A 26,121-nucleotide genomic window follows, 5' to 3' on the forward strand; every position below is an offset into this window, starting at 1 on the left:
GTAAAAATAGAGCAGAAACGTTTCAAAATTTAAATAAAGGTTATATTCTTAAATTTGTAGGATCATTTCATATCAATTTATAGTATGAATGTAAACATTCAGAATATAAAGGTTTTTTTTCTGTGCTGTAACAGTAACTGCTTAAAACATTTAATGACATTCTTGAGAACATATCAGCAGGTCAAAGGCTTGTGTTAAGCAATTTCTTGCATTCTTTGAAACTATTAATTATTGTTTGCTTCCTAATGTCATAATGTAGCGTGATCATGATACAGATATATCTGTTATATTTTATTGATTAAAAGAAATACGTTTACCCTTCCGGAGCACCTGAGATCACCCCAAGTTTTTTGGTGGGGTTCGTTTTCCTTAGTTTTGAGTTTTCTATGTTATGTCTTGTGTACTTGTATTTGTCTGTTTGTTTTTTTTTTCTTTTTTTAGCTTTGACGTTGTCAGTTTGTTTTTTAGGGGTTGAATGTTCCTCTGGTATCTTTCGCCCCTCTTTTTTTTTAATTAACCTTGGTTAAGGGATAGTGAAACATACATTATACGACAGAAAATAATTTAATACGTGTATACAATAATACAACCTTCTGCTGCTGTTTTTTCTATGTTCGGGTTGTTGTCTCTTTGACACATTCCCCATTTCCATTCTCAATTTTATTAATAGATAATTCATTGAAATTCTGATGGTATTTTCTATCTTGACATGTTATTTAAACAATTACCTAAACTTAATTTTAGTGGTCTCTTTATTTACTTTAACTCTGAAAATTGAGACGTCTTAATTGCATTTTATATCAATCAAGAGGCAAACCTGGATAAATCTTCGAAGTCAAACTTGACTCATTAACACTTATACCGGTCAAAGCGTGACTCATTGTCACTTATACCGGTCACATCTTAAATATATATTGGTCTCAGTAATCTATTTCGTCCAATTTTGAAATTTGAAAAGCACAGTTTGAACAGTTCATCGAGACATTTTCACATCTAGAAAATAGATTATGGTGGATTTTTTTTTAAGAGTGTTAGATATGATATCGTGACCCAGTGTCCGCTACTATCCCGACTGCGTTACGATTTGGTACCATCATTTGCAATGAACCAAATTGAAATTGTCATACAAGTATAGAAGATATTTATTCGTTTTCATAAAAAAAAAATATTATAGGAATATTTATCACAATCAAGTTATTTTGTTTGTTTGTGAAATCATAATTCTAACTATACACTCCTCTAATAACAGGTTAATCTTGAACAGCATACACATCAATTGTTTATTTACAAAAAAAATCTTATACACTTTCTTCGGTTCTAATGTTTCTTTGGAAAATATATTTAGTTCATCGTATTCGTTTATTTCGGTTGTAAAAATACCTATAATTTGGCATTACACAAGGTCATGTTTTTCTACGTCTGTAAATGACGTCTTTTCACTAAATATATTGGATGGTGGATGTGTCTTGATTGATTTTTTTTGTCTTAGATATAACTGATTCAATAGCTTGTTCTTAAATTGTACTGTTTCACCACTGTGTCGGGTTAAGGGGAGGGTAAGGCGCTCACAAACATGTTTAAACCCACCACATTCAAGTTTAAACCCACCACATTCAAGTGCCTGTCCCAAGTCAGAAGCCTGTAGTTCAGTTGTGGTCGTTGATTGTTAATTCATGTCCGTCATATTTGTTTTTCGTAAGTTGTTTTGTTATAAATTAGGCCGTTATCTTTCTCTGTTGAATTGTTTCATATTTTACATGTGGGAGCCTTTTAAAGCCGACCATTAGATATGGTTTTTTTTTCATTGTTGACGGCCGTACGGTTGTCTGTAATTGCTTACATCAACTTCATTTAAACTTTGGTGCACATTTTTTTATTTTGGCAATCATACCACATCTCCTGATTTTTATACAAAAAGGTGCGATTAACACCAACAATTGATCGAATCAGTTCTTGATAACTTTTAGCAAAGACAAAAAATATCTACAAATAAAATATTGAGTTCGCAATAAGTATACAACACCGTGGCTGCTCCATTGCGAGTAATGAGACCGATTCGTAACATTAAGACCTGCTCGGGTGTAAAGCATACAGGACAAGCAGGGTTACGTTATTATATCTCAAAGAATTAAGCAATAATTTTCATATAGCCATAGCCATTAAGGGTTTCTGCATAAACGCCCAGCGAAAAATATTTAATTTTCATATTCCGGACAAATATTAAACTTAAAATATGTCTGAAAGCACAGATGCGAGATGGGGTATTTTAAAACATGTATATCCTAAAATTATATTTGAGTATATACATAATTTCCATCTCATCTCGCACCTGTGTCTGTAAAAGCATACCGAGTATGAGCTCTGGAAAAACATATTCTTACCATGCAAATCAATCTATGTGGTTCTTATCACCCAACATTTCTCCCTCGTCCATCCTCTTCGAGGACTATTTAACTATAGTTACACCCGCTTCTTTAGATAAAGAAAATCCTAACACTTTTTGCACGGACAGCGGGAAAATTTTTGTGAGCTGTTAGTTATTGACAATACAGGGACGTGTAAATATCCGTGTTGGATGTACGATTCATTCCATTAATGTCAATTTGACTTCTCATTGATGTACGCATCTACTGAACATATTTCCCAAGCTGAGGAATGAATCAGGTGTAGAAGAAAAATGAAATAATTTTACTTATCGCTATTTTGGGCATTTTTCTTTTGATCTTTTTTTGTGATAATTTTCATATCATGCTACTCGCTTGAGATGGAAAATTATCGCTAGAAACTAAGCAGGCACGTGGCGTTGCTAACGAAATTGACATGAAATTGACAACGTCGTCATAGGTAATATAGCGATAAACAGTGAATACAAACTTACAAGAATGTGTCCCAAGTACACGGATGCCCCACTCACACTATCATTTTCTATGTTCAGTGGACCGTGAAATGCTAAAAAAAACAACGAAAAGCACAAGTGAACTAAGGTTAAAAAAGACGACAAAAAATGTAAACAAATGTCTTATACAAGTTCAAATTTATTTCTGAATACTAGTAGTATATTGAAAGTTATTCAGTTAATTGTGTATGTATGTGCTGTTTAGTGTCATAGGCAGTAGTGAAAACTCTAAAAAGACTATTATTATCCATATGGCCAGAGTAGTATTTACTTTACAGGAACTACTTTGCTCTCTAATGAAGAATAGTGTTAATTTAAAATATGTATAAATATCAAGGTTGAACAGAAAAAAGCTGTTGATATTCATAATCAATAAAAAAAAATTAAGTGCAAAGGATCAAACGGCAAATAATCAGTCTGGAAAATATTGTTTATTCAGAAGAGTAGTATTTTCAAAGAAAAAAATAAACCGTTTTACGGTATAGGGATCTTCGTATGAATTTCAAAGCAAATAAATTCGAAATTAGATTTTTCAATGTGTCATTCAAAAACTTGTTGGATAAGATAATAAACTTATTGTGCGGAAGTGTAAAATAGACAGTATAAAAGCAAGAAATTTTAATCGAATAGAAAAGCACTAAATTCATCTTAAATATCCAGAGAGTTATGGTTTAAATCTAATGTCAGAGTATCCTTTTCAAACCTTGCGAATTTATTTCAAGTTGTAAAATGCCCAACAATTTGAAATTTGCTACAGGCAGGTCTTCTTTCTTAAAAGACGACCTGTCAAAAACTTCAAGTTAAAGCCAAACATATTAAGTAATAATGAGTAGTATATGTACGGTTATTGGAAGGGTCGTTTGCAAACAGGCTTAAAATTATATATTGGTGTACTCATAAGTATACGTTTAGGGTTCTTAAAGGGAATTCTACTGTTAGACAGCGCTTTAAATATAAAAAGAAGAAGACATACTCATTTGTAAACACTAATCTTCTTTTATTAGTTGTTCCAGACCATATCAGTATTTGGACCATACGCGTACGGTCACTCAGTCAGACCGTATGCGTATACTCATTCGATCTAATATACGAGTTAGACCATTAATGTATTTGGACCGAAATACTCATGTCTACACGTTCTGGTTAAATGTTTATTATCTTTGACTTATTGATCAATACAAATTTAAATTTTACCGCTACATAATGAATAGTTTATGATGCATAACCAAACCGGTTTTATAAAAATAGTTTTCTGCAATGCGATTCATTTATTCTATAATATAAACAAAAACTTGAACACGTTTCTACATAAGATATGGCGGACGTATCCGCCGACCCATCTCTACCACTGGACAATAAACTAAATGTAGAATGGATAGACACATTACTGACCAATATAAAAGACGAATTACCAAAGATATGTAAATATGAAGGTAATGTTCCTCCAGGGTTGAAACTATACTCACAGCAACCAGTGCTGCTGCACAGGTGGTACCATAAGAGAAAGGGCGAAGTCCGGACAATATACCGAGATTCTACTGGACCTTACTATGAAGTCGGTCAAACGCTAGAGATACCAGATGATTTTGAAGGTACGTAATTTCCACAACGAATACAAACAATATGTTTTGCTGGAAATAATTTTCATTTATTATTAATATTTAAAATAGTTCATGTTTTGTAACGACTGCTCTATGAAACAATATAAACTTATTACCTATAATTACTTTTTTGATATTTTCTATATTTTAATGTATATATACTGGTGCTGTTCTGTAAAATGAAAATCACATAAACAAAATGATTACATTAAATAAGTTAACATTGAGTTTAAAAAAAAAATCATAAGACATAAATAAATAAAGAAAGAAAATATGCGCCAAATCTGTAATCATGAAATAAACTTCAAGACCAACGTTTGAATTGAAGCTGAACATACAATTACAATGATTGATTAATTGCTAGTTGCTCAAGTTACAACGTCGCGCGATTAACTTAAAGAACACAACACTACGTATACTGTAAACAATAAACATGTCTATATACGTCACGAACAAGAGAAAAACACACGCCATGTGGTTTCTGGTATAGAGTTGTTTCATTGGCAATCTAGCCGGTTATACCACGTCTTCTTGTTTTTATATTAAATGCTATAACACTGTTTGTCAATGCGAATGCATACAACTAAACATGTCTCTATAGTAATTTAAGTCAAATCTTATTATTCACAGGTTGGTTTGAGCTTGTGCCACCAGATTTTGGACGTGTGAAATATTTTGAATCTATTGAAGAAGTCTCAAAGACAATGCCAATGAAATTTTTCACTCGGACTAACTTATCAGGAATATGTGTAAATAAATCTGATGATAACGAGCAGACATATGTTCAACGTAAGATTCCGGCTGGAACCGTCTTAAAAGTAGATAGCACTTTTAAAGCAAAATGGCGGACATGTGCAGAGATAGGGGTCATGAAAAAGAAACAAAAAGAGTGGACAACACGTGAAATACAATATCTCAAATGCATCGATAATAAAGAACAAGAAATATTGATACCATTAACGGCAAAAGGAAAATTCCATCCAGTATATCAAAAAGGGAGTTCCGACAGCAAATGTGTTTTCAGAATGAAAGATATTTTGAAAGATTTAACTTTGCCCGTGAAGGTTAGGATTATTTATGGTAAACCGCCCGTAGTACCTTGTATTTTTACTGGTATGATGGTTATAAAGAGATGTATAACTGAAGATGTGATTGTTGGTAGCACTATAACTTTTAAGAGGCATGCGCTGTTTGAACTCCCTGTATCAGATGATGTGAAAATCTGCACGACTAAATCGGAAGAACAGTTTATAGATATGAAGTCATATAAAGATGCAATACAGCTTTGCACGAAATATTCAGATTCTTACAGTTCTTTAATTAAACTGTCTCCTAAATTAGACACGGATCATCAAATGGTCCAACATATACCAACAGAAAAAACGAAACAAATACACGAAAGCTTAAAAACTCTTGATCTTATAACAAATATAAGCCTTACTGACGATGAACCCAGAGCACAGTTCATGGAAAGTTCAAGTGACGACACAGTATCAGAACAGTCTCTTACGTTGGGAACTCTGGTCGAACTTAAAGAATTGTCAAATAGAACATCTATGATGTGTTGAATTTTATTGAGTTGACTGAGACTTGCCTTCTTAACTATAGTGTGTTATTTCCGGTGAAAATTAGGAAGTTTAGAATTATTTATTTAGTGTTAGAAAATTGTAATGTCTAGTCATTTTTTTAAATAATGTAAAGAGAATCTTATATACGTGTTATTATGTTTTTGTTATCTAGTATGTTTGCCATATATGAATTTATGGGATACTGCATATTGCACATATAAATTTGCCATGTTATATAATGTTGCGGCTTGTTGTATATCTTACCGTGACATAATATAGTTTGCTACATCTTAGTCTCTTTTATAGCTGACTATGCAGCATGGGCTTTGCTCATTATTGAAGGCTGTACGGTGACCTATAGCTGTATGTATCAAAAATCACATAATCAATGATTTCATGAAATATCAAAAGTTGTAAAATGTCAGCGACATCTTAACCAAAGGATTTTTTTTATTGAATTGCCGTTCCAAATAATTGCAGTGAGATTATACATTGATTTCATTAGATCTGAGATTGTCTTTCGGCAATTCAAATAAGTCCCGGCTATTCAAATAAGTCCCGGCTATTCAAATAAGTCCCGGCTATTCGAACAAGTTCCGGCTATTCAATAAAGTCCCGAACACTTTCGTTTAAGAATTCAATTATTTCGTATGCTTTCGAGTTGTCGGACTTTAACTATCTTACAACATTTCGTTCAATAATTTTTAAATATACAAGTACACACCCGTGATATCGTGGGTCCGTGACTGAATTAAAGTATATAACTATGCCTCAGCCTTATTTCAGTAATTGGTATTGTCATCTGATAAAGTCATGTCGATTATAAGATACACAGTTTTCTCTGCTTTCAAATCTTTCTGTTTGAACCCGTCGACCTGGAACTTATCAATTATTGGTAATGTTAATTATTTGGAAAACAAAAGGTCTTGGCTATCCAGGAATGGAGTATTTTTTAATCAACAGCATTGTCCTTTATTAGTTATCTTAGAAAGTCTTGCTGATTGCTGAATAAAACTACAATAGGGAACAATTTGATAATGATTGAATTTAGTAGTGTCAGCCCTTTGATTATGACCCGTGTATATAACAAAATCCTAAATACACCGTTTGGTGGTGCGCCTGTCAAATGCGGAACGTACAGATAAGGTAATAGCTAACAGGTGAATATACTATTGGTATCGGTATCGGATTCGACCCGGAACTTGTTAATTATTGGTAATATTAATTATGTGGAAAACAAAAGGGTCTGGAGTGGTGTAATTTTTAATCTACACCATTGTCCTATATTAGTAATATATGGAGTTGAATTCTTTGATTTGTCGTTTTTACCCGATGACGACTGACAAATTGGACCTCATAATTTTAGTATTATAGATGTTTTTGACTGGTGTTACTAAAATTTGATCAAAATTTTTAAATTGCATACAGGAAGAAGTTTTAATTCCGATGTTTGTCTATAATTTTTGTTAGTTAAATTACTTGAACCTAATTGGCAGTGTTGAGGTTTACCATCACTAGATGTCCGTCGTCCGTTAACCAATACAAAATTATGATATACAACTAAACTTGGCCGCAATCATCCTTAGAGTATTTAGTTAAACGTAAACTTTCGGTGAACCCGCCGACCAACAAACATAGCCATCATGGCTAAAAAACGGGAATGAAATGGAAATATTTCAAGAAAATGGACAGTCGACTTCTTTTAGAGTTTTACGCTTTTTGCATGACGAGATCTCTAAATGAATCGATACTGCTGAATTTGCTTACTGTTTATGCATGGTTGAAAGATTAAAGAAAAAAATACTGTTCAATTTAAAACACAAATTGAAAATAACAAAATAGTCGAGCTCCGAGGGGAATTCAAAACGGAAAGTCCTTTATAAAATGGCAAAATCTAATGTTCAAACACATCTAACAAATGGAAAATATCTGTATTCCTGAATTGGAACAGGCGTTTCCTTGTTCATTGTTCAAAAATGGTGGATTTAACTTGTCATGATGACAGTTGAATTAAAGTCCATTATATTGACAACAATGTGTGAGCAAGACAAACAATCATACTGTGGATTCATTTATTTTCGTGGGTATCAATTTTCGTGGATTGAGGAACACTTACATTTTGGTGGATATTTGATAGAAGTAGTTCTAAATAAATAAACTATTATGCTTATTGTTATAGTTATTCGATGGGGTAGATTTTTATCCTTCATCTAACATATGCAGTACACTATTGGACAAAAACACTAAAAAACTACAGTAATTGGCGAGCAGAGTTTCCATAGGAATATCTCGGCCTTTGCCTACAAAGGGACAACTGAAAAATAAATCGGATCAAATTCCAAAATAAGAGGTGCACAATGGCATTATATGAAAAAGATTCGGAAAAGGTTTTTAAAATAAATTTTAATAAGAGGTTTAGGAGGACGCGAATATAAAATGGATTTCACCCAGATAAAGCAATGACAAAGTCAATGGTTTGTTAACGGAATCGAGGAAAATAATTCGACTCCAACACAAAATAGAAGGGTACACAACCATCATATGGAGAATTCTGAGAAAGTTTCATGTATTTTTTTCATTATATAAGAAGAGATTTTAGATACAAAATTTATACCCCCGATGAATAAATGTCGAAGTCAAAGGTATGCTAAGATATACCCTCAATATATCAACAAATCTAAACAAGTCTAAACAAAAGATGATGAAGATCCTTAAAAAGTTTTATAAATTCTTATTTGGTCACTAGGAGAATACGCGATACAAATGTGTACTGTAGTGTGTGACAAGGTCCTTGTCATGTCAAATTCAAATATATTGCAGGACTAATCACTGCATCATTGTTTGCAATTAACCACACAAGGGTGGTTAATCTTTAGAGAGATATGAAAAATCTTTTGTTTCAAACTACATCAAAGTTTTATACGTTAGAATTTTGAATAGCACCATATTTTGACATGATAGACATAATATAAAGCCATGTTATTGCTACTACAGCTTCTCGTCCTTCTTTGATTCTTTTTCCTCTTTTCTTGCAGTTTTATCCACTTTATAATTATGGCGCACTTTAAGTTCGTTGGCATATCCATCTGCGTTTTTATCCATGAATTTCAAAGTATCTAAGAAAGTTTGATGTCGGTCGAAATGCGGGTAGTTTAAAGCTTTTACAAATAATGGCACCGGTGCTACGGGAAGTTCTAATAATCTTTTGTTTTCACTAATAGTACATGCTATTACTGTGTGATCTTTGATTAAGTCACACACTTTCAATATTTGAGAAAACCCACATGGTTTTGACGGTGGTCGACCATGTAGTAATTTCAAAATGACACCTTTAGATAACCCTGCCGTGTACATATCTTTTATGTTGTATGCATATCCTATGTTCTCAATATTGATATGTTTTGACGTTGACTTCCGAACTTCAATTAAGTAAAACATTCCCGCCACTTCAAACGGAAGAAAGACGTTGGTATCGTCTTCCGTCTTGCAAACAAGACAGCGGAGTAGTTTTCGTTTGACGATCTTTTTATGGTCAGTATACCTAACAAAATCTTCCTTTACATTGAGTACTTTAAGTAACCCTGGTTGGATATCTACTTTGAGGTGTAATGGTTCAGCTAAGTTACTATTTGTAGTATACTGGTCACGGATATATCCAGTCACTTGTTTGTATGATAAGATTTTCTTTGGCATTATCCTCGCGACATTGGAGATAGTTGTCAGTGGTTTATCACGGTCATCTATTAGACGAAACCATCCTGCAAAATAAATAAACAGTTTCAATGTAATTCCTTTAATTGTTGTTTTCCTAATTTGGTTGCTTTTCGTTTTAAAATGCCGACCCGTTACAAAGTGTTTGGTGTTTTTTTTCTTCATTTATAATTTTCCTAGAGTTTTTCATCTTTGAATACCGTACGCTTATATAGAACATGCTCGCTACGTATCACTATAACTTAAGTCATACCACATCGCTATCACGAGTTGCATCTCTTTCAATTGAATCACTTTATATTTTAATTGTTGTTTTTCATGACCAATTGTGTAAAATTCTAAAATGATGTTCAATCTTAGCGAACTCTTACAGGAATTTGCACGCTGTAATGCTCAATTTATGAAATGAATAACATTACTGAAAGTTCATCTTAAATTTATGATTTTTTATTTATATTGTTGATCTTTCAATAGCTCCCCTTTTTTGTTATGACACCATTGTCATAATTGTGCCAGTTTAGACTAGTTATAGCAGTCTACATGTATACTATGGTTACGTACCTGCATACCCAAGTGGAATAACAACTATTGGGTCATCTTTACATTGTGCCCCGGTCAGTAAATCAACAGAAGTCACATTTTTACAGTAAACTTTAACCCCATTCAGCTCTTTATACAGAAGTAAAGGTTTATGTATATCCAATAATGGTGAGCTGTCAGCTGAGGGTTTTTCCTGCCACATTTTCACTACAGAAGGTAAATCTCCCGAAGAATCAATTATTTCCTTCAATGGCTGTGGTGTTTCTGTCCATGTAAACTGAATTTCCTTGGAAACCTCTGGTGGCGATTGTTCTTTTTCGTTGTTTGACTCCATTATTTTCCTGGTCTGTTTGTATATGGTTCCTCCTAAGACGTGTTGCATGATTTATTTAAATAATTCATTTAATTACACAAACACATTCAATATATAGTAAATATGTTTATAAACCAATATATGATTTCATCAATTCTAATTCATTTTCGTTCATTCATAGTCACCCAGGCATACTAAGAAGGTATACAATATCTTGTATTCAGCTTTATAGTAGTAAAAGGTGATATATTAAAAGCCATCAACATGTACAGTAGTCCTATTATTAAGTTCGTATTTTTCACAGATCACGTGATGAGTTCGATGATTTCGTTTGACAATAAATCCATCGAATTACGAAACGTTAATAAATGATAAGAAAGAAAATTTAGGGAAACAAGGGATTTTATATGTTAACTGGTATAAATAGTTCACACAATAAGTCCAACAATACTTAGAATATCCAAAGATAACACATTTTCACAATAAATAATAAACTAAAACCACAGTAGTCATGATTTTATGTTTCACGTTCATGAGGGTAGATGACCTTTTCCACTTTGTATTGTCTCATATAATTTGCCCCGAGTAGTTTGACGTTTTCGTCCATTAGTGTGCATTAGTTTGACAGAAATAACGGGTTGTCATTTTGTAATTTTCGACACTAATTTATATCGATCTCGTTAAAAGGTACACAGTTCTAACCTGTTACCTTATTACATTTGAACTGATAGTAAAGATTTTCAAAATAAACAAAAATGTTAAACGAATATATTTACAGTACTATTCAAGTTATTGGATTATGTATAAGATAAAGAAATTGTGAAATCAAATAATCATATGACAGTCTTTTCAAGTATAGTTTTCTAATCAAATAAACTTGACAAATTAAATTTTTTAAAGTTTCTCAGATATTATAACATGGGCTATAACACCATGAGGGAAGATAAACCCATGGTGTAGTTTGATGTTTACAGTTCGACAACACGAGTAATATACTTTTCAACCAGCGATAATTTCATACCAAATGTGCTCATCACTGTTATTTTGAAATAAAAACAAAGATTATCACTGTAAAGTCTTGTTTATTATCACCGTTAAAAGCAGAATCTAGGAAAAACTGGATAGTGTTGGCGGCTTTTCTACAGTAAATAGTGTAGTATACTTGTTTTTGAGTGTAAGCGTTGTGATATAAGTAAAATCATGCCATTTTAAGTCGTTTGCTCTAGTGTAGATTAAACAATGAAGATTCGTGAGTATTAGTAAATTAGTTAGCTAACAATGAGGGACAAACAATTCCTGATACGGGAAAACAGAGGAATTCAATAGTACCCTCTCAAAAAAAATGTATGAAACTCACTAAGAAATGGATGTATCTAATGATTAAAATTCTTGAAGCAATACAACAATTTTTCAATTTCTTTTGACGAAAAAAAAAAAAAAATATCGAAAAGGGAAAAAGATGAGCAAAGTGAAAATATCTAGGAGTTGAAAACATTGTTTTATGCAAACATGAAATGCAATTATCTAAATAATTCTTTTTTTCATAATCCTCCTCATGCGAAAATATAATTTTGACATGAGAGGACACGTATGAAGCTATATAGCTGCAACATATCTAAGGATTGAATCGAGCAATAGTGTAACTGTTTGCCACACAAAACATACAAAGACATAACTTGATTTCATCACGCAGTGAAATGAAAATAGATGTAATGTGGTGCTATTTCTGTATTCTGGTGTCAGATCAGTTTAGAAGCTGTATTTTGAACATGACAAACACTTTAGACAATGAAGATACATTGTTCCGTACATCAAAACTTTTGTCGTGTAGTAAGCTTTAAATTGTCATTGGATCTGCATAATAAGATATGCATAATTCAAAAGAGAAAGATGATATTCTTGTTTCGATTCACCATTTTGTTTTCATCCTTTTCTTCGTTTTTGTGTCTTTTTATGGTCACTTCGTTCCTGTTACGTGAAGAAAAGAACCTATCTGTTTGATCCGTGGCTTAACAAATCTGCAACCTCAAATTCAAATGTTACTGAAAACAACATACTACTGACTTGTACTTTTGAATTGAGACGCCAACATTTATGTATTATTAAAGTTCAGACGTCCAATTCGGCAATAGTCAAGCAGTCAAAGATTCCAGTCAAGGTTATCGCCTACAGTGATGTTTATGTACTTTAACCAGAACACAGAAGTTCATTGTTCTGTAAAATACGATACTCTCAATTAAATAGGTATAACAAAGAATTTGACTTTTAATGGAAAAGGATGTTTTACTGGAATAGTCTGACCTAATATATCTTTTTACTGCAATAGCCTGACCTAATATATCTTGATAACCTTATGATGATATCATTCAGGATTTTTGTAACATGCCCGCGGGTTGCCAGCTGTATCTTACTGTATTTAACCGAATGGAGCGTTCGTAACATGTTCACTTGACAACTGCTGTCTGCCAGAAGCAAGTAAAAAGTACAAAACCACACAGGTGTATGCTTTCACGAAATTAAGGATGAATTAATCACAAAAATTAATGTTATGAAAAAAAAGTTAACAACTGTAATATTGTGTTTGATAGATAGATTTGATGCGCCATGTTGAGTCTGGTGGTAACCGTGTCATATAATTAATTCTTTGTTATAATTTAATGTCCATAAAGAGTACATTTTACTTAATATTGGATAGTTTTATGTAACGTTGTGACATCTACATCACACTTTTCTCTGACTTTCGACATTCCATTTCAACCATAAGATATGATACAGTAATTAAAAATATCACACTGCTCTTACAACTCGAACTAAAACTATGACAAATGTCCCATTTCTGTACTTGTTACATCTCGAATTAAAACAATGAGAAAGTACACCATTGCTCTATTTGTTACAAATATAGAACTATAGCCAGGACAGTCGGTACGTACTTTCCTTTTTTCAATTGATCGATTAACAGATGGAGGAATTTGCACTCCAAATTTGAGTCCCTTTCTTGTTCATTTACTTAAAGTTAGGAATAATCCACAATACCTTAAGTATGTCTGGGAAATCCTTTTAATGAAATACCAGTGGGTTATACTTGCACTAAATAATAAAATACTGACAAAACCCAGCATTTCATTGACGACCTACATCATTTTTTCCCATCTTGCTGTGCTGTCTTCATACAAGCATAACAAAATGAGAGATCTATATTTTAATTATGTTGTTGCTTCATGTTTATTTGGCATTGCTTTTATAGGATTAGAACATAAGAATATATATAGAAAAAGAACGACAACAAAGGGCTCACATTGTAATTTACATATATTTTTTTTACCGTATAAATAAATTTAAAAAAATACTTTATACGAATATCATTAAAAATTTTAATCGGGTAAATGTTGCAGTTTTAATAAAATTTGAAGGGCGTCAAGTAGTATATGAATAGGCGTCAAATATGCACGAATTTTGCTACTTGTTAGTAACACTAATTTGATTTCTTCCCTCAATTAACGAAAATAAACTTTTAAAACGTGCCTATTAACTGTATTTTACTATTTTTTGTTTGATCGCTTGGAAGAATAAAAAATAAATATATAACGATTACGATCAATTTGGTAATATGTGCTTGTCAACCGCTTAACACTAGTCTAGCATCAATTAATATAAGTTGATAAACAGGAAAGCCAAAATAACCCACTCCCTATATGGAATGAATACCAGTATAGAGACGTGTATATCAGAACGCGTCATGGAGTTACTGTGAGACTTTTCTTCTAGCTCTTCTCTGTAGTTAAAATGTACATTTGATATTTTTCCTTTTTGTGTTCAATTGTACAATAAAGTATTTCTGTTTCATTTACGTATGCTTTAATAAATAGATGATGTCGTAATTCTGCATTGCATGAATTTCTGATCTATTTCTGGCGTATTGGTAACAATAATTTAGCAATTGTAGCACTACTATCAATATAAAAAAAGAAGGTGTGGTATGTTTGCCAATGAGACAACTCTTCACAAGAGACCAAATAACACAGAAATAAACAACTATAGGTCACCGTACTGCCTTTAACAATGACAGACCAAAACCCATACCACATAGTCCGCTATAATAGGCCCAGAAATGACAAATGTAAACCAATTCAAACGAGAAAACTAACGGCCAAATCACGGAAAAGTCCGTATGACCAGAAGGGACAGGTTATAAAAGGATGTCAGAACCTAGACAAATACATTTGGAATTGTGATACAGGGACATTGATGGACATTGACCTTACCTATTTGAAATATGTATCAGTAAAAGAAATCTTGGAATTAACGCCTTGCTCAAATTTGCATGCGTGTTTGTACTTTGAAATCATATTACATGTTTGCCAGCCAACATAACAGACTATTTTCATTCTCATGCATTTGCTGCTGTCCGGTTATCTAAAAAAAAAACCCGGATAGATGTGGAAAAACGGTGAAAGAAGTGTGAAAAATAGAAATGTGTACCTGCATGCATTTATACACTTCAATCTGAAAATTGATATAACTGTATATACTATAGGACTTTTAAATATTTTAGTAAATACCTACATATATATAGACACATATTATAAGCATATTGTGTTTTCCGTTCGGGGTCATTAAATATCACCTGTCAAGAGTTTTTACAGTATATTATGCAGATTTGAAAACCTTATTTAAAAAGGTACTTAATTATTGGCAAATTTTGGTCAATGGCTTCTTTCCTTGAGGAAGTAATTTAATAGCATTTATTCAGAAATCTGTCTGGATCTAAGGATATAGGTGCATATATATAAAATCAAGTTATTAAATCCTGTAAACGTTTATAAGCAGGAGTGTTTCCGGCTTTCGAGCGTGTGTATGGACTATACCGTTTAAAGTCTGATGAGATATTAATAAGGAAGACACAGCTACGTATAAGTTTCTACTCATCATTTTTACGCGTGACATAGAATCATTCTTCCATGAACATTACTATTTGAATTAATTTGTTATTACGAAGGTGAGAAATGGATTTATTTGTAAAAACAGAAGTATACGGTGATAATCTAACACTGTAATGAACTTATTTTTTTCTCACAGTTATGGAACGTACTATCAACTGTTTAGCTTACCTATGGTTGCTATTTTAATACTATTTTGACAATGTTATGCGTTCTTATATTGATTTAAACGTATAACCGAGATTTAAAAGGTATTACAAATAAGGATGTAATTAGTGACAGAAGATACAAGTATAATAATAATTCGTTTCTTGGAACTTGTGACAAAAAAATAGTGACAAAATATTAATTTATAGATTTTTAAGTGACTTGATACGAAGAGGATGAATCCGACGTGGGGATATGAGGAAGGAGTGTATAACCTCCAAGAGATTTGCTATAAACACCCTCCTCCAGTCGTTGTCCATTGTGATATTGCAAGTTCAGAAGTTACACCCGGTAGTTCCTCTTTTGACTTATCACAGCCTCTACTTATATACAGACAGAGGAATATAAACAAGATTAACGCTCAAAATGTGCAGAGGGATTTATTTAGAGAGACTGGACCACCTCTTGTTATTCCAGAGGATTATAAAGGTAAGATATCAGTTTAAAAATTAGGAGTACAACAATAGTACAGATCTCGTGTCAATTCAAAAAGTCATGTTTCAGAAGTATGTTTGTATCTCAAGTGATAACATAGAGACAGTGCATCGTTTTGTTTTCAGATAAGTTATACGGAAATTGTTGCTATGCCAGGATATTTTATTTTTATTTTCAGACAAGTAATACGGTAGTTGTTGCTATGGCAGAATATCTTCTTATTTTTAGACAAGTTATACGAAATTTTTTCTATATGCCTATATATATCTTCATATCATTGACAAGCCATACGGCAATTATTGTTGTAATGCCAAGATATAATGTTTTCTTATTAAAACGCATGTGAAAAATAGAACAAACAGAATGTATAACAGGTTTAGAACATGCTGAAAACTTGTCCCTTATGTTAAGATTTTTAAAAGTTTGATATGTTTATCAATTAAAAAAGAGTCATATAGTGGCAACAGGAATGGTAAATTCAAGTTGAATAAAATCCTAACGAAGCGGCATCTTTAACTATTATTATTTTTTGGACTTAAGAAATCCTTTGGATTTGTGTATGTATGTACTGATTGATATTTTAGTTTAAGAAACGATGTTTTAGTAGTTGTTATTGGCTTTGAAAATAGCTTCAAGTAACTGCAAGTTGTCTCAAAATAATACTTTGCGTCTTTAGTGTTTTTGTTATTCGTTTTTGTGCTTTGTATCGATCGGATGAGTAGAACCCTTTTCAAGTGTGTTTATAGTTTGTTCTTTAAAATGTTGTAATCTTAAACCACTATTCCAGGTTGGGGAGGGGACCTGCAAACATGTTTAACCCCTCCACATACTGTATGTGCCTGTCCCAAGTCAGGAGCTTGTAATTCAGTGGTTATCGTTTGTTTTATATGTCCTATTTGGTTTTCATTGATTTCGGAGCCCTTTATAGCTTGTTATTAGTTACGGGTTTTGCACACTGTTGAAGGCTTGGCGGTGACCTATAGTTGCTAACTGCTAAGTAATTTGGTCTCCGGCGGAGTTGTCTCATTGGTATCAAAACACATCTTCATAAAATCAGTGGTGATGATCTTCAAAAAAAATTAATAAATCATATGAAAATAATAGATTGTATCTTGATAATATATATGCAAGTAAAAACATATCCTTAAAAAATCTGTAATATCAATGGTATATATAATTTTGAATTATGTAGTATATAAACGACCATTTAATTGCTGTCAAAATAATAATTATATCAAAATATTTGATATCGATTTAGTAGATTAATGATCCTCCTCCATTGTAATGTAGTAAAACATCATTCTAAACAGTAAATTGACAAATCCAAATTAATTATGTCAATAAGAAATATTGTATTCGTTGTATTTTCAAAGCCTAAGTTGTTAAAGTATTACGCTGAATAGGAAAATAATACATAATTGAATGCCTCTTATTTTGAAAAAAATAGTTAGTTTGCATGATACATTGTCCATGGCGTGTTAATATTTTATTATTCATTTTTCTATTGATTTGTGTTGTCCTTTTGTCTTTTGATGTATTAAAACTAACGTATTTCTACAAAACATTTTAATCTTTCGTGATCTTAACATCATTTGAATATAATAATTTCCTTGAGCATAGTCCAGGTAAAATTCCCTCTGTAATTTTTATCATTTTCAAAAAACTTCTCGGTCACAACAATTACAGATTGGCATTTGTCCTTAGAGGTAACAACTTGACCCTATTTATAAATTATCCAAATAAGGAAGAAATTATTGACTTTAACACAATTTTCTATAATTTGTTGAATCCTACTTTCTGTATACTTATCTATAACCGGGAAGAGTAAGACAAATGATAACACTGTCACTAGTCACACGTTTGGAGCATCAACACCCGAATTAAAAAAGAGAGACGAAAGATACCAGAGGGACCTTCAAACTCATAGATCGAAAATAAACTGACAAACCCGTAGCTTAAAAAAAACAAACAGACAAACAGACAAATAATAGTACACAAGACACAACATAGAAAACTAAAGACTAACGACGCAGCAACACGAACCCCACCAAAAATTTGGGGTGATCTCAGGTGCTCAAAAGGATAATCAAATCCGGCTCCACATGTCGCACCCGTCGTGTCTCATGTTATAACAAACCCGGTAAATAGGCTTATTCGATAGGTCACATTTGTGAAAAGGGAACGGCATTATAGTTACCACATTAGGAACATATCCGATATCATCTGTGAAATTACATTCTCCTTTTCATTTAGTGTGTTTTTGTCAGTTAATATAAAGTTGTTGTCTTCTTTCAATATCTTATGCTACTACATCAAATTGAAGTAAATTGTTTTGTATTTTGCTGGAAGTAACATTAAATTTTTGTATGGTAAACACAAAAATAAAAAATATTTATTATAAAAAAAGACGATGTGGTATGATGCCAATGAGACAACTGTCCACAAGAGACCAAATGACACAGAAATTAATAACTATAGGTCATCATGTTTACTGGTTAATGAATACATATCTAAGTACTTTGAATAAAAAGTTGAATAATTTCTATATGCATCATTAATTTGATCATGACTCTCCTAGATAACCACACCGATCGTCATAATAAAACGTGTTTGTTTCAATGTAAAGGTTGGTGCTTAACAGGCACATATATAAAATCATGTTACAATGGTGACAGGCGAGAAATTCATACCTCTTTAAGTGAAAAAGACATTTTATTCATTTTATTTGTTATTGTACTTTTTCTCGTTAATAAGATTTAAAAAGTAAACCACGTAATACAGAGTCAATTTCGTCCTGTTACCTTGAAGGTATGTAAAGATTAAAAGTACAAATCAATAAACGTTTTCAAATCAGTTTTCATAATTTATATTATTGATTTCAATTTAAAGAAAAGATTGCATATATTTGTGTGAATGGATATGATCTACACGCACTATCCTTTAAACCTAGTCCACGAAATTAAGTCAATCCCACCATATCAAAGTTTAATTTTTAAATGGCACTGACAACGACTGTTATTACAGACGTAAGAATATAGTTGGGTAAACCACAAAACCACGGTCAATATTTAGTTTTGTAAACAGAAAAAAAAGTATTAATTTATTACTTTCAATAATGAAAAAAATTAAACTTAATTACATGTAATTTTAAAAACACGAATAAAATTATCGAATCGTGAAAAAGACAATGAAAAAAAGAAACGAGCCTTGCATCGTATTTAATATAAAAGTTATAATCGATGAATAAACAGAGTTATACGTTAATGATAAGGCAATCCAACGACACAACATAAAACAAGTTACTATAAAAAGTTGTTATTTTTTTTTTTTGGAGAAAAATGCAGGGGTTTCATTATCTTTTATGTTGACTGGTACTTTCCCCATTTGTAGGTGGTACTTCTCTATTCCATGATTACCTTATATAAAAAATCCTACATTTAGGTGGTACTTGTCAATAGCAGAGAAGGGTAAAAGTACCGGGTACCGCCTCCTAATGAATGCCCTGAAAATGTTACGTACATTTAGTACATTTAGACCCGTCTACCAATATCGAGATAACGCAAATCGAACCAACCGAGAATAATACCGGAACAAGTAGCAAACGTAATATCAGCACTAATGCGAGGAAAAGTCAGCCTCAAAGTTTGTCATTAATTTTGATGTGAAGATGACCTTGATAAGCTTTAGTGTCATGGTATGAATAAGACAACTGTCGCTTTTACATTAATTGTTGGATTTAGTCAGATTTAGAGTGAGGAAAGGTGACACTATACATCGATGCTGATTGACAATGCACAATGTGATTTATTTTAGACGAGACTAAATAAAATATACAGTTTTTATTAAATAAAGATATAAATCTCATCGAATGCAAGAGAGAGTTATAAAAAATCCGACTTCTTCGTGGAAGTCAGTTGTGTTTTGTCCTTTTATTGTTCAGTATGATACTTACCTTAGGTTGCTTGGTGGTTATATCCATCAGCTTGTTCATTAGTATTTTTATTTGTACAATTTTAATTATCTTATACAACTAACCACTCATTTTACTTTTTAAAATAGGATGGTTTGCAGTTCTACAGAAAAAGCGTATAAATCCAGCTACATTAGGACACAATGTTATGGAGTATAAACTAGTTTCTGACCTTTCAAATTCTGATACAGAGACGTTTCTTATTGGTGGATCAGAGCAAGTACACGCGCTTCAGGTATCGATCAGCAGTGACGGAAAATCTCAGCACCAACAACGAGGTCTGTTCCCTGGCGAGGTTTTACGTAAAGGTAAAATATATGTTGGAGAAAGTAAGCGTAAATCTGGTATATTTCGAAGATCAAAATTAAAACAGGAATATTACTTGTTATGCACCGATGAATGTGAACGAGAAATATTACTTCCGTTCAACCAAAAAGGTGTATTTTATACATTAACGACCCAGAGCGTTCGAATGCCTTGTCCTGTCTTACACATGAAAGATATACTTGATAAAAAGTACCTACCAGCCACCACCAAACTGCTTTTTGGAAGAATGCCAATTGCGGAATGTGGATTTACTGGAATATTGCGCCTTGAACATTCACATTTTGAACGGTCAGTAATTGCATGTACAACTTCAGAGAAGAATACCTTTGTCGAATTACCGATTACTTGCTCTTTAAAATTCCGAATATTTGAAATGAACGATGATGTAGTTCAGTCAGATTTATATAAACGTGCTTTTGCTTTGTGTAATGAGAAAGCGTATTTGTATATGAGTGGAATCAAAGTGAATCATAGTATAAACGAAACAGTTCTATCAGAGGATGAAGTAGCAACAGATTTGCCACCCAGCCCTCATATTTTGAGGACGAAAAAACAAGATCCCTCTACAGACGACAATAGAGAATCTGGTTATATCGAAATGAGAGATAGTTTGGAATTATCAGAAGAAGCATCGTATATTGACATGAAGGAAAGTCTCTCATGTAGCAGTTCGATTTCAATAGATTTCGATGAAATGGATTATGTGCTTCCGAGCGGTAGAAACAGTTTACACAATTCTCTTCGAAGAAGTAACTCAAGGGATAATAGTAAAACAAATACTTTGACGAAGCATCAGTCATACCGTTCTCCACCACCTGTGTGTTCTCCGCCGCCATTACCAACACCATGTGCTGGATCGCCTGATCACTCGTATATTGACCTAGATAGTGGTATATCTGATGGAATACCTACAAATACGTCACATGACCGTGCAAGTGTTCGAATTGACAAGGTACATTCTGATAAGATTTACGATATACCTCGCATTCCAAGACGTCTCAGTGCACCAAATCCGACCGACATGTACACAATGAGTATTACAAGACCAACATCATTAGATATAGTGCCTGAGGCTAATTTGGGTGAGGCTATAAACTATGAGAATTTTTCAATATTGCGAGAAGTTGTACCAAAACCATGTGGTACGTTAAGGCCAGGACAGACTCGAAAACCATTGGAACCTATTTATAGTGATGTTCCTAGTAACACATCCATACACCATGTACTAGAACCAGAAGAACATTTAAATGACTCACAGACCAAAGATGCAAAAACAATAACTACTGTTGTAGTCGAAACAGAAATACCATCTGTAATACAAGATTTTAGCAATAACAATTGTGACGTAAAGACTACGGACAAAATTGAAAATGAAACACTATCCTTTGTCTCAACGAATGATAAGTCAAAAGTGCCGAACTGTGAGGACGATGAAAAGACTTTAAATGAGGAAATAAATGCGCCACACTGTCCGGACAATGAAAATACTTCAACATTAAATGAGAAAATAGATGTACCACATTTTCAAGACGATGAAATTACTTCAGCATTAAATGAGAAAATAGATGTACCACATTTTCAAGACGATGAAATTACTTCAGCATTAAATGAGAAAATAGATGTACCACAATGTCAAGACGATGAAAATACTTCAACATTAAATGAAGAAATAGATGTACCACAATGTCAAGACGATGAAAATACTTCAACATTAAATGCGGAAAAAGATGTGCCAGAATGTCAGGGTGATGATCAGGTGTTACCATTAAAAGAGAAAATTGATGTAACACACGGTCAGGACAATGATAAGGTGTCACCATTACATGAGGGAACAGATATTTCTTCTCCAAACATAGCTGTTGCACGAGAAAAACAGCTCGGAACAGATAAAAATGAAAAATTGGATGAAAATGAATCCCTTTGTAAAAGTGAAACAAGAAACCAGATTTTAGAACAGTGCGATGAAATACGAACAAGTAATGACACTAAACATGATGAACAGACATCGGAAAGTGTAAGTATGAACACTGAACAATCAACCAGGATTGCTGACGTCGTATTATCAGAATCAACATCTGCAGTAACTGAACTCATTTCAAGTGATGCACCATCTGATGATATCAAAATCAATCTTGACACAAAGTACTGCAATACTAAATGGTGCGAACATGAAATAGAAGAATTTAACGCTTGTTCAAATCACACTATTATAACTACTTTTACCCAGGATATGGAAGTCTACTCTGTGAAAAACAAGACGAGTAGTACGATATCAAAAGATATTGTATGTGAATTAGATAGTTCGATTACTAACGATGATAATAACATGTCTGAGCAACTAATTAAGAGTCTTAGTCATGTTTGTCCCTCCACTAAAAACAACGGAAACGATATAGAACTTCAAAGTGAAAACATTGCAAGTGCTCTCCAAGGACATGCTAGTGATAGTTACATAAAGGATCACATTACCACTTCAGAATATGACAAAATATCAAAGAGCAATACGCCTTTCAACATCGTCTCACAACCTTTTAAAACTAAGGACAATTCGCATGAAACAAGTATTGAAAAATTAACCATCAATGTATCTCATATGTATGATGATGTACAAGCATCTGTCACTCCACCACCACCCGCTTGTCTCGTTAAACCTCTATCAGGAACTATGAGTGATAATAATTTCCCAACTTCTAGTCATCAGAACGCAGGACATAAACAAATTCCTAACCCTGATAAATCAGTGACGTCCTTCTCAATAACAAATTCTGTCATGAATGAATCGAATAGTGAAATTGACCGGTCTACAACTGATATTAAATTTGACTCATATGCGGTTAAAGCATCAAACTCGTGTTTTGAAAACCATGAACAAAAATCTGCGCCTGTATCTGGCAACATAAATGCTTTAGATGAGAAACAATTGTCTGAAAGTAGTAATACTGACAAACCTATGTCTCATTTTGAAAATGATAAAGTTCAAGGTGAAATAAGCACATTGAAATGTTCAGAATTAGAAGTGCAAAGTGCTAAAATGATTGAAAAAATTGGAGTTGAGTGTCTAGATAAAACTAAAGAAGAAACGTGTCAAATGCAGTCAATAATTCATTCAGAAACGGTTGTTCAAGAAACAAAAATTTCAGACAATAGCATACAACAGCCACAACAAAGTGAAAGTGAGCAAACACATCTGAAAACGTTTATATCAGAGGGACAAAACAGTGTCGTAGAAATAATGAGAGACAATACTCATTCATCTATCAGACAATCAAATCACGGTGCTTGTCAGGAAACAAACGACGCAGAGCGAGAAACAGTCAGTTTGATATTGGAAAATGTCCAAAGTTCAATGTCCTCGCATAATTCGCCGAAATCCGACAACGAAAGCCTTATTTCAAATATTCACGAAGATGTCTGCAACGAACACATTGAAGATAAGATTGATGACGAGGATGACTTGTGCAATATTTCTACCAGTGAAATCGTTGCAGGATTTAAAAAACTTGGAATAAGGAAAAGTGTAATAGATATTGTTCAGCAACGCAGTCTTCGAGGATCAAACTTAAAAGATAATCAAAATCTTGGAGAAATTTTCCCTGGAATATCGTGCATTGACAAGCGAAAAATCAGTATGTTTTTGCAAGGCATGATGCAAAGTTCTGATTCTTCAGGTAAACACAATCCAACTGAACCAATATGGGTTTGAACTGTAAATTTTAAAATGAGTCAGAAATTATTGATTGTGATATCCATTTTGAGTTCCTGTTGTAGAGAACTAATTTGAATAGTCAATAAATGACAATCAGACATTATTATAAAAGCATTATATAGTATTATTCTTTGCTTACATTTGTTTATTAGGCATAGACAGAATGCTTGCAACCAAAGAAATTTATATTATGTTTTATGCGAGTTTTTGTAGTTGTTTTATTTAAAATAATTATGGGTTTGTACTATAGTACTGCCACATTTACATCTTAACAGTGCTGTGTGTCTTTAATTTTCTATTCTTGTTTGTACTTTTGAAGTAAGTTTGTTAAGGGAGAATGTGTGTCTGCATGTCCTTGTTCTCTTTGCATTGTAAGTTTGAACTTCAGAGGTAGATGTTATATGTTCATGAAACATCATCAATTAATACACCGAGATTTTAGCAATGTGTATGCAAAAGGGTAGTGAAACTTCATTTAAATTGTTCATTCATTTGTCATGATCAGTGACGGATCCAGAACTTTACATAAGGGGGGGGGGGGGCCCGCTGACTGACCTAAGGGGGGCCACACCAGTCATGCTTCAGTGATTCCCTATATAAGCAACCAAATTTTTCCCACGAAAGGGGGGGCCGGGCCCCCAGCCCCCCCCCCTGGATCCGCCTATGATGATTTGCGTTTTTGCGAACAAAGAATGAGGCTATTAAATACAACTCTCAATATTCACAAATGAGTTCATTATCTTTAAGATTACTTTTTATAAAATAATGAATTATTCGAAAATAAAGATTTATAATAATTCTCAAGGTAGAGATAACTGGTCAACTTTGGCATGCCAACTCTTTTGATTCTAGCACCACCTTAAGTAGACGAAATGCACGACTGAAGTGATAAATTATAAGTATCTAGTATCTTTGATGAGTTTTTATAACCACTTGTGGACGTTTCGTGGAATTACCAGCTCAGTAGTAAGTAAGCACATTTGTGTTCACATGGAATGCAATTGAGATATCTATGTTCTATAAAGAGAATTGTTTATATTAAATTGTATTACTCGAAACAATCAGATTATTTGTTTATCTCCATGGAAAAGTTAAATTAAAAAAATACAGAATTCCGAGGACAATTCAAAACGGGAATTCCTGCATAAAACGACAAAATCAAAAGCTCAAACACATAAAACGAATGTAAAACAACTGTCATACAGGCATTTCCCAAGTCAGGAGCCTGTAATTCAGTAGTTGTCGTTTGTTTATGTGTTACATATTTGTTTTTCGTTCATTTTTTTATTTAAATAAGGCCGTTAGTTTTCTCGTTTGAATTGTTTTACAATTTCGTATCGGGGCCTTTTATAGCTGACTATGCGGTAAGGACTTTGCTCATTGTTGAAGGCCGTACGGTGACCTATAGCTGTTAATGTCTGTGTCATTTTGGTCTCTTGTGGACAGTTGTCCCATTGGCAATCATACCACATCTTTTTTATATTTCCTCATGTAGAAAATGGTGGACTAAACCTGGTTTTAATGCTAGCTAAACCTCTCACTTGTATGACAGTCGCTAAACATTACATTATATTAACAACAATGTGTGAACAAAACAAACAGACCTAATAGGTAAAAATATCAAAAATAAGGGTACTGTCACATTGTGTTATAATCACTATGAAAAAAAAATGTCAACATAAAAAAAAATAACAGATATACAAACCACACAAGCCAAGAAAAAAAGAGAAGAATAAAATAAGATTACCAAAGGACAACATCACAATGGCAGAATGCATCAGTACTGAGCCACGTCAAAATTATATTACCAAAAAATTGACAGAACAGTAAAAGTTAATAATTTACAAAACCATATTAAAATGACACAATAACACGTGATGACAAACAACGTCAATACAAAGAATCTT

General features: G+C 32.9%; 3 protein-coding genes across 3 annotated transcripts; 2 read left to right on the top strand and 1 right to left on the bottom strand.

Annotated features, from left to right (window-relative positions):
- The first annotated feature begins 4,154 nt into the window (after window positions 1-4,154).
- LOC143057168 (uncharacterized) lies at window positions 4,155-6,207 on the top strand. The gene is made up of 2 exons (XM_076230418.1): window positions 4,155-4,488; window positions 5,128-6,207. Exons 1-2 carry the CDS (start codon window positions 4,212-4,214, stop codon window positions 6,063-6,065), a joined length of 1,215 nt encoding a protein of 404 aa, XP_076086533.1. The 5' UTR covers window positions 4,155-4,211; the 3' UTR covers window positions 6,066-6,207.
- A 2,573-nt stretch (window positions 6,208-8,780) lies between these two features.
- LOC143057175 (uncharacterized) lies at window positions 8,781-11,340 on the bottom strand. The gene is made up of 2 exons (XM_076230432.1): window positions 10,338-11,340; window positions 8,781-9,823 (listed from the first exon to the last, which is right to left on the bottom strand). Exons 1-2 carry the CDS (start codon window positions 10,696-10,698, stop codon window positions 9,054-9,056), a joined length of 1,131 nt encoding a protein of 376 aa, XP_076086547.1. The 5' UTR covers window positions 10,699-11,340; the 3' UTR covers window positions 8,781-9,053.
- A 4,467-nt stretch (window positions 11,341-15,807) lies between these two features.
- On the top strand, window positions 15,808-24,412 carry LOC143057181 (uncharacterized). Its single transcript, XM_076230443.1, has 2 exons — window positions 15,808-16,205; window positions 20,271-24,412. The coding sequence occupies exons 1-2, from the start codon at window positions 15,953-15,955 to the stop codon at window positions 24,209-24,211; spliced, it is 4,194 nt and encodes a 1,397-aa protein (XP_076086558.1). The 5' UTR covers window positions 15,808-15,952; the 3' UTR covers window positions 24,212-24,412.
- Window positions 24,413-26,121: the final 1,709 nt, after the last annotated feature.

The sequence above is a fragment of the Mytilus galloprovincialis genome, chromosome 1, assembly GCF_965363235.1.
Source record: "Mytilus galloprovincialis chromosome 1, xbMytGall1.hap1.1, whole genome shotgun sequence".
NCBI lineage: Eukaryota > Metazoa > Mollusca > Bivalvia > Mytilida > Mytilidae > Mytilus > Mytilus galloprovincialis.

What these genes read in the sequence shown, in the direction of transcription:
- LOC143057181 (XM_076230443.1), top strand. Translation starts at nt 15,953, where the DNA reads ATGAATCCGACGTGGGGATATGAGGAAGGAGTGTATAACCTCCAAGAG. An exon ending in TATTCCAGAGGATTATAAAG is followed by an intron (nt 16,206 to 20,270) that starts GTAAGATATCAG and finishes TTTTTAAAATAG; the next exon opens with GATGGTTTGCAGTTCTACAG.
- LOC143057175 (XM_076230432.1), bottom strand. Translation starts at nt 10,698, where the DNA reads ATGCAACACGTCTTAGGAGGAACCATATACAAACAGACCAGGAAAATA. An exon ending in TATTCCACTTGGGTATGCAG is followed by an intron (nt 9,824 to 10,337) that starts GTACGTAACCAT and finishes TTTATTTTGCAG; the next exon opens with GATGGTTTCGTCTAATAGAT.
- LOC143057168 (XM_076230418.1), top strand. Translation starts at nt 4,212, where the DNA reads ATGGCGGACGTATCCGCCGACCCATCTCTACCACTGGACAATAAACTA. An exon ending in GATACCAGATGATTTTGAAG is followed by an intron (nt 4,489 to 5,127) that starts GTACGTAATTTC and finishes TATTATTCACAG; the next exon opens with GTTGGTTTGAGCTTGTGCCA.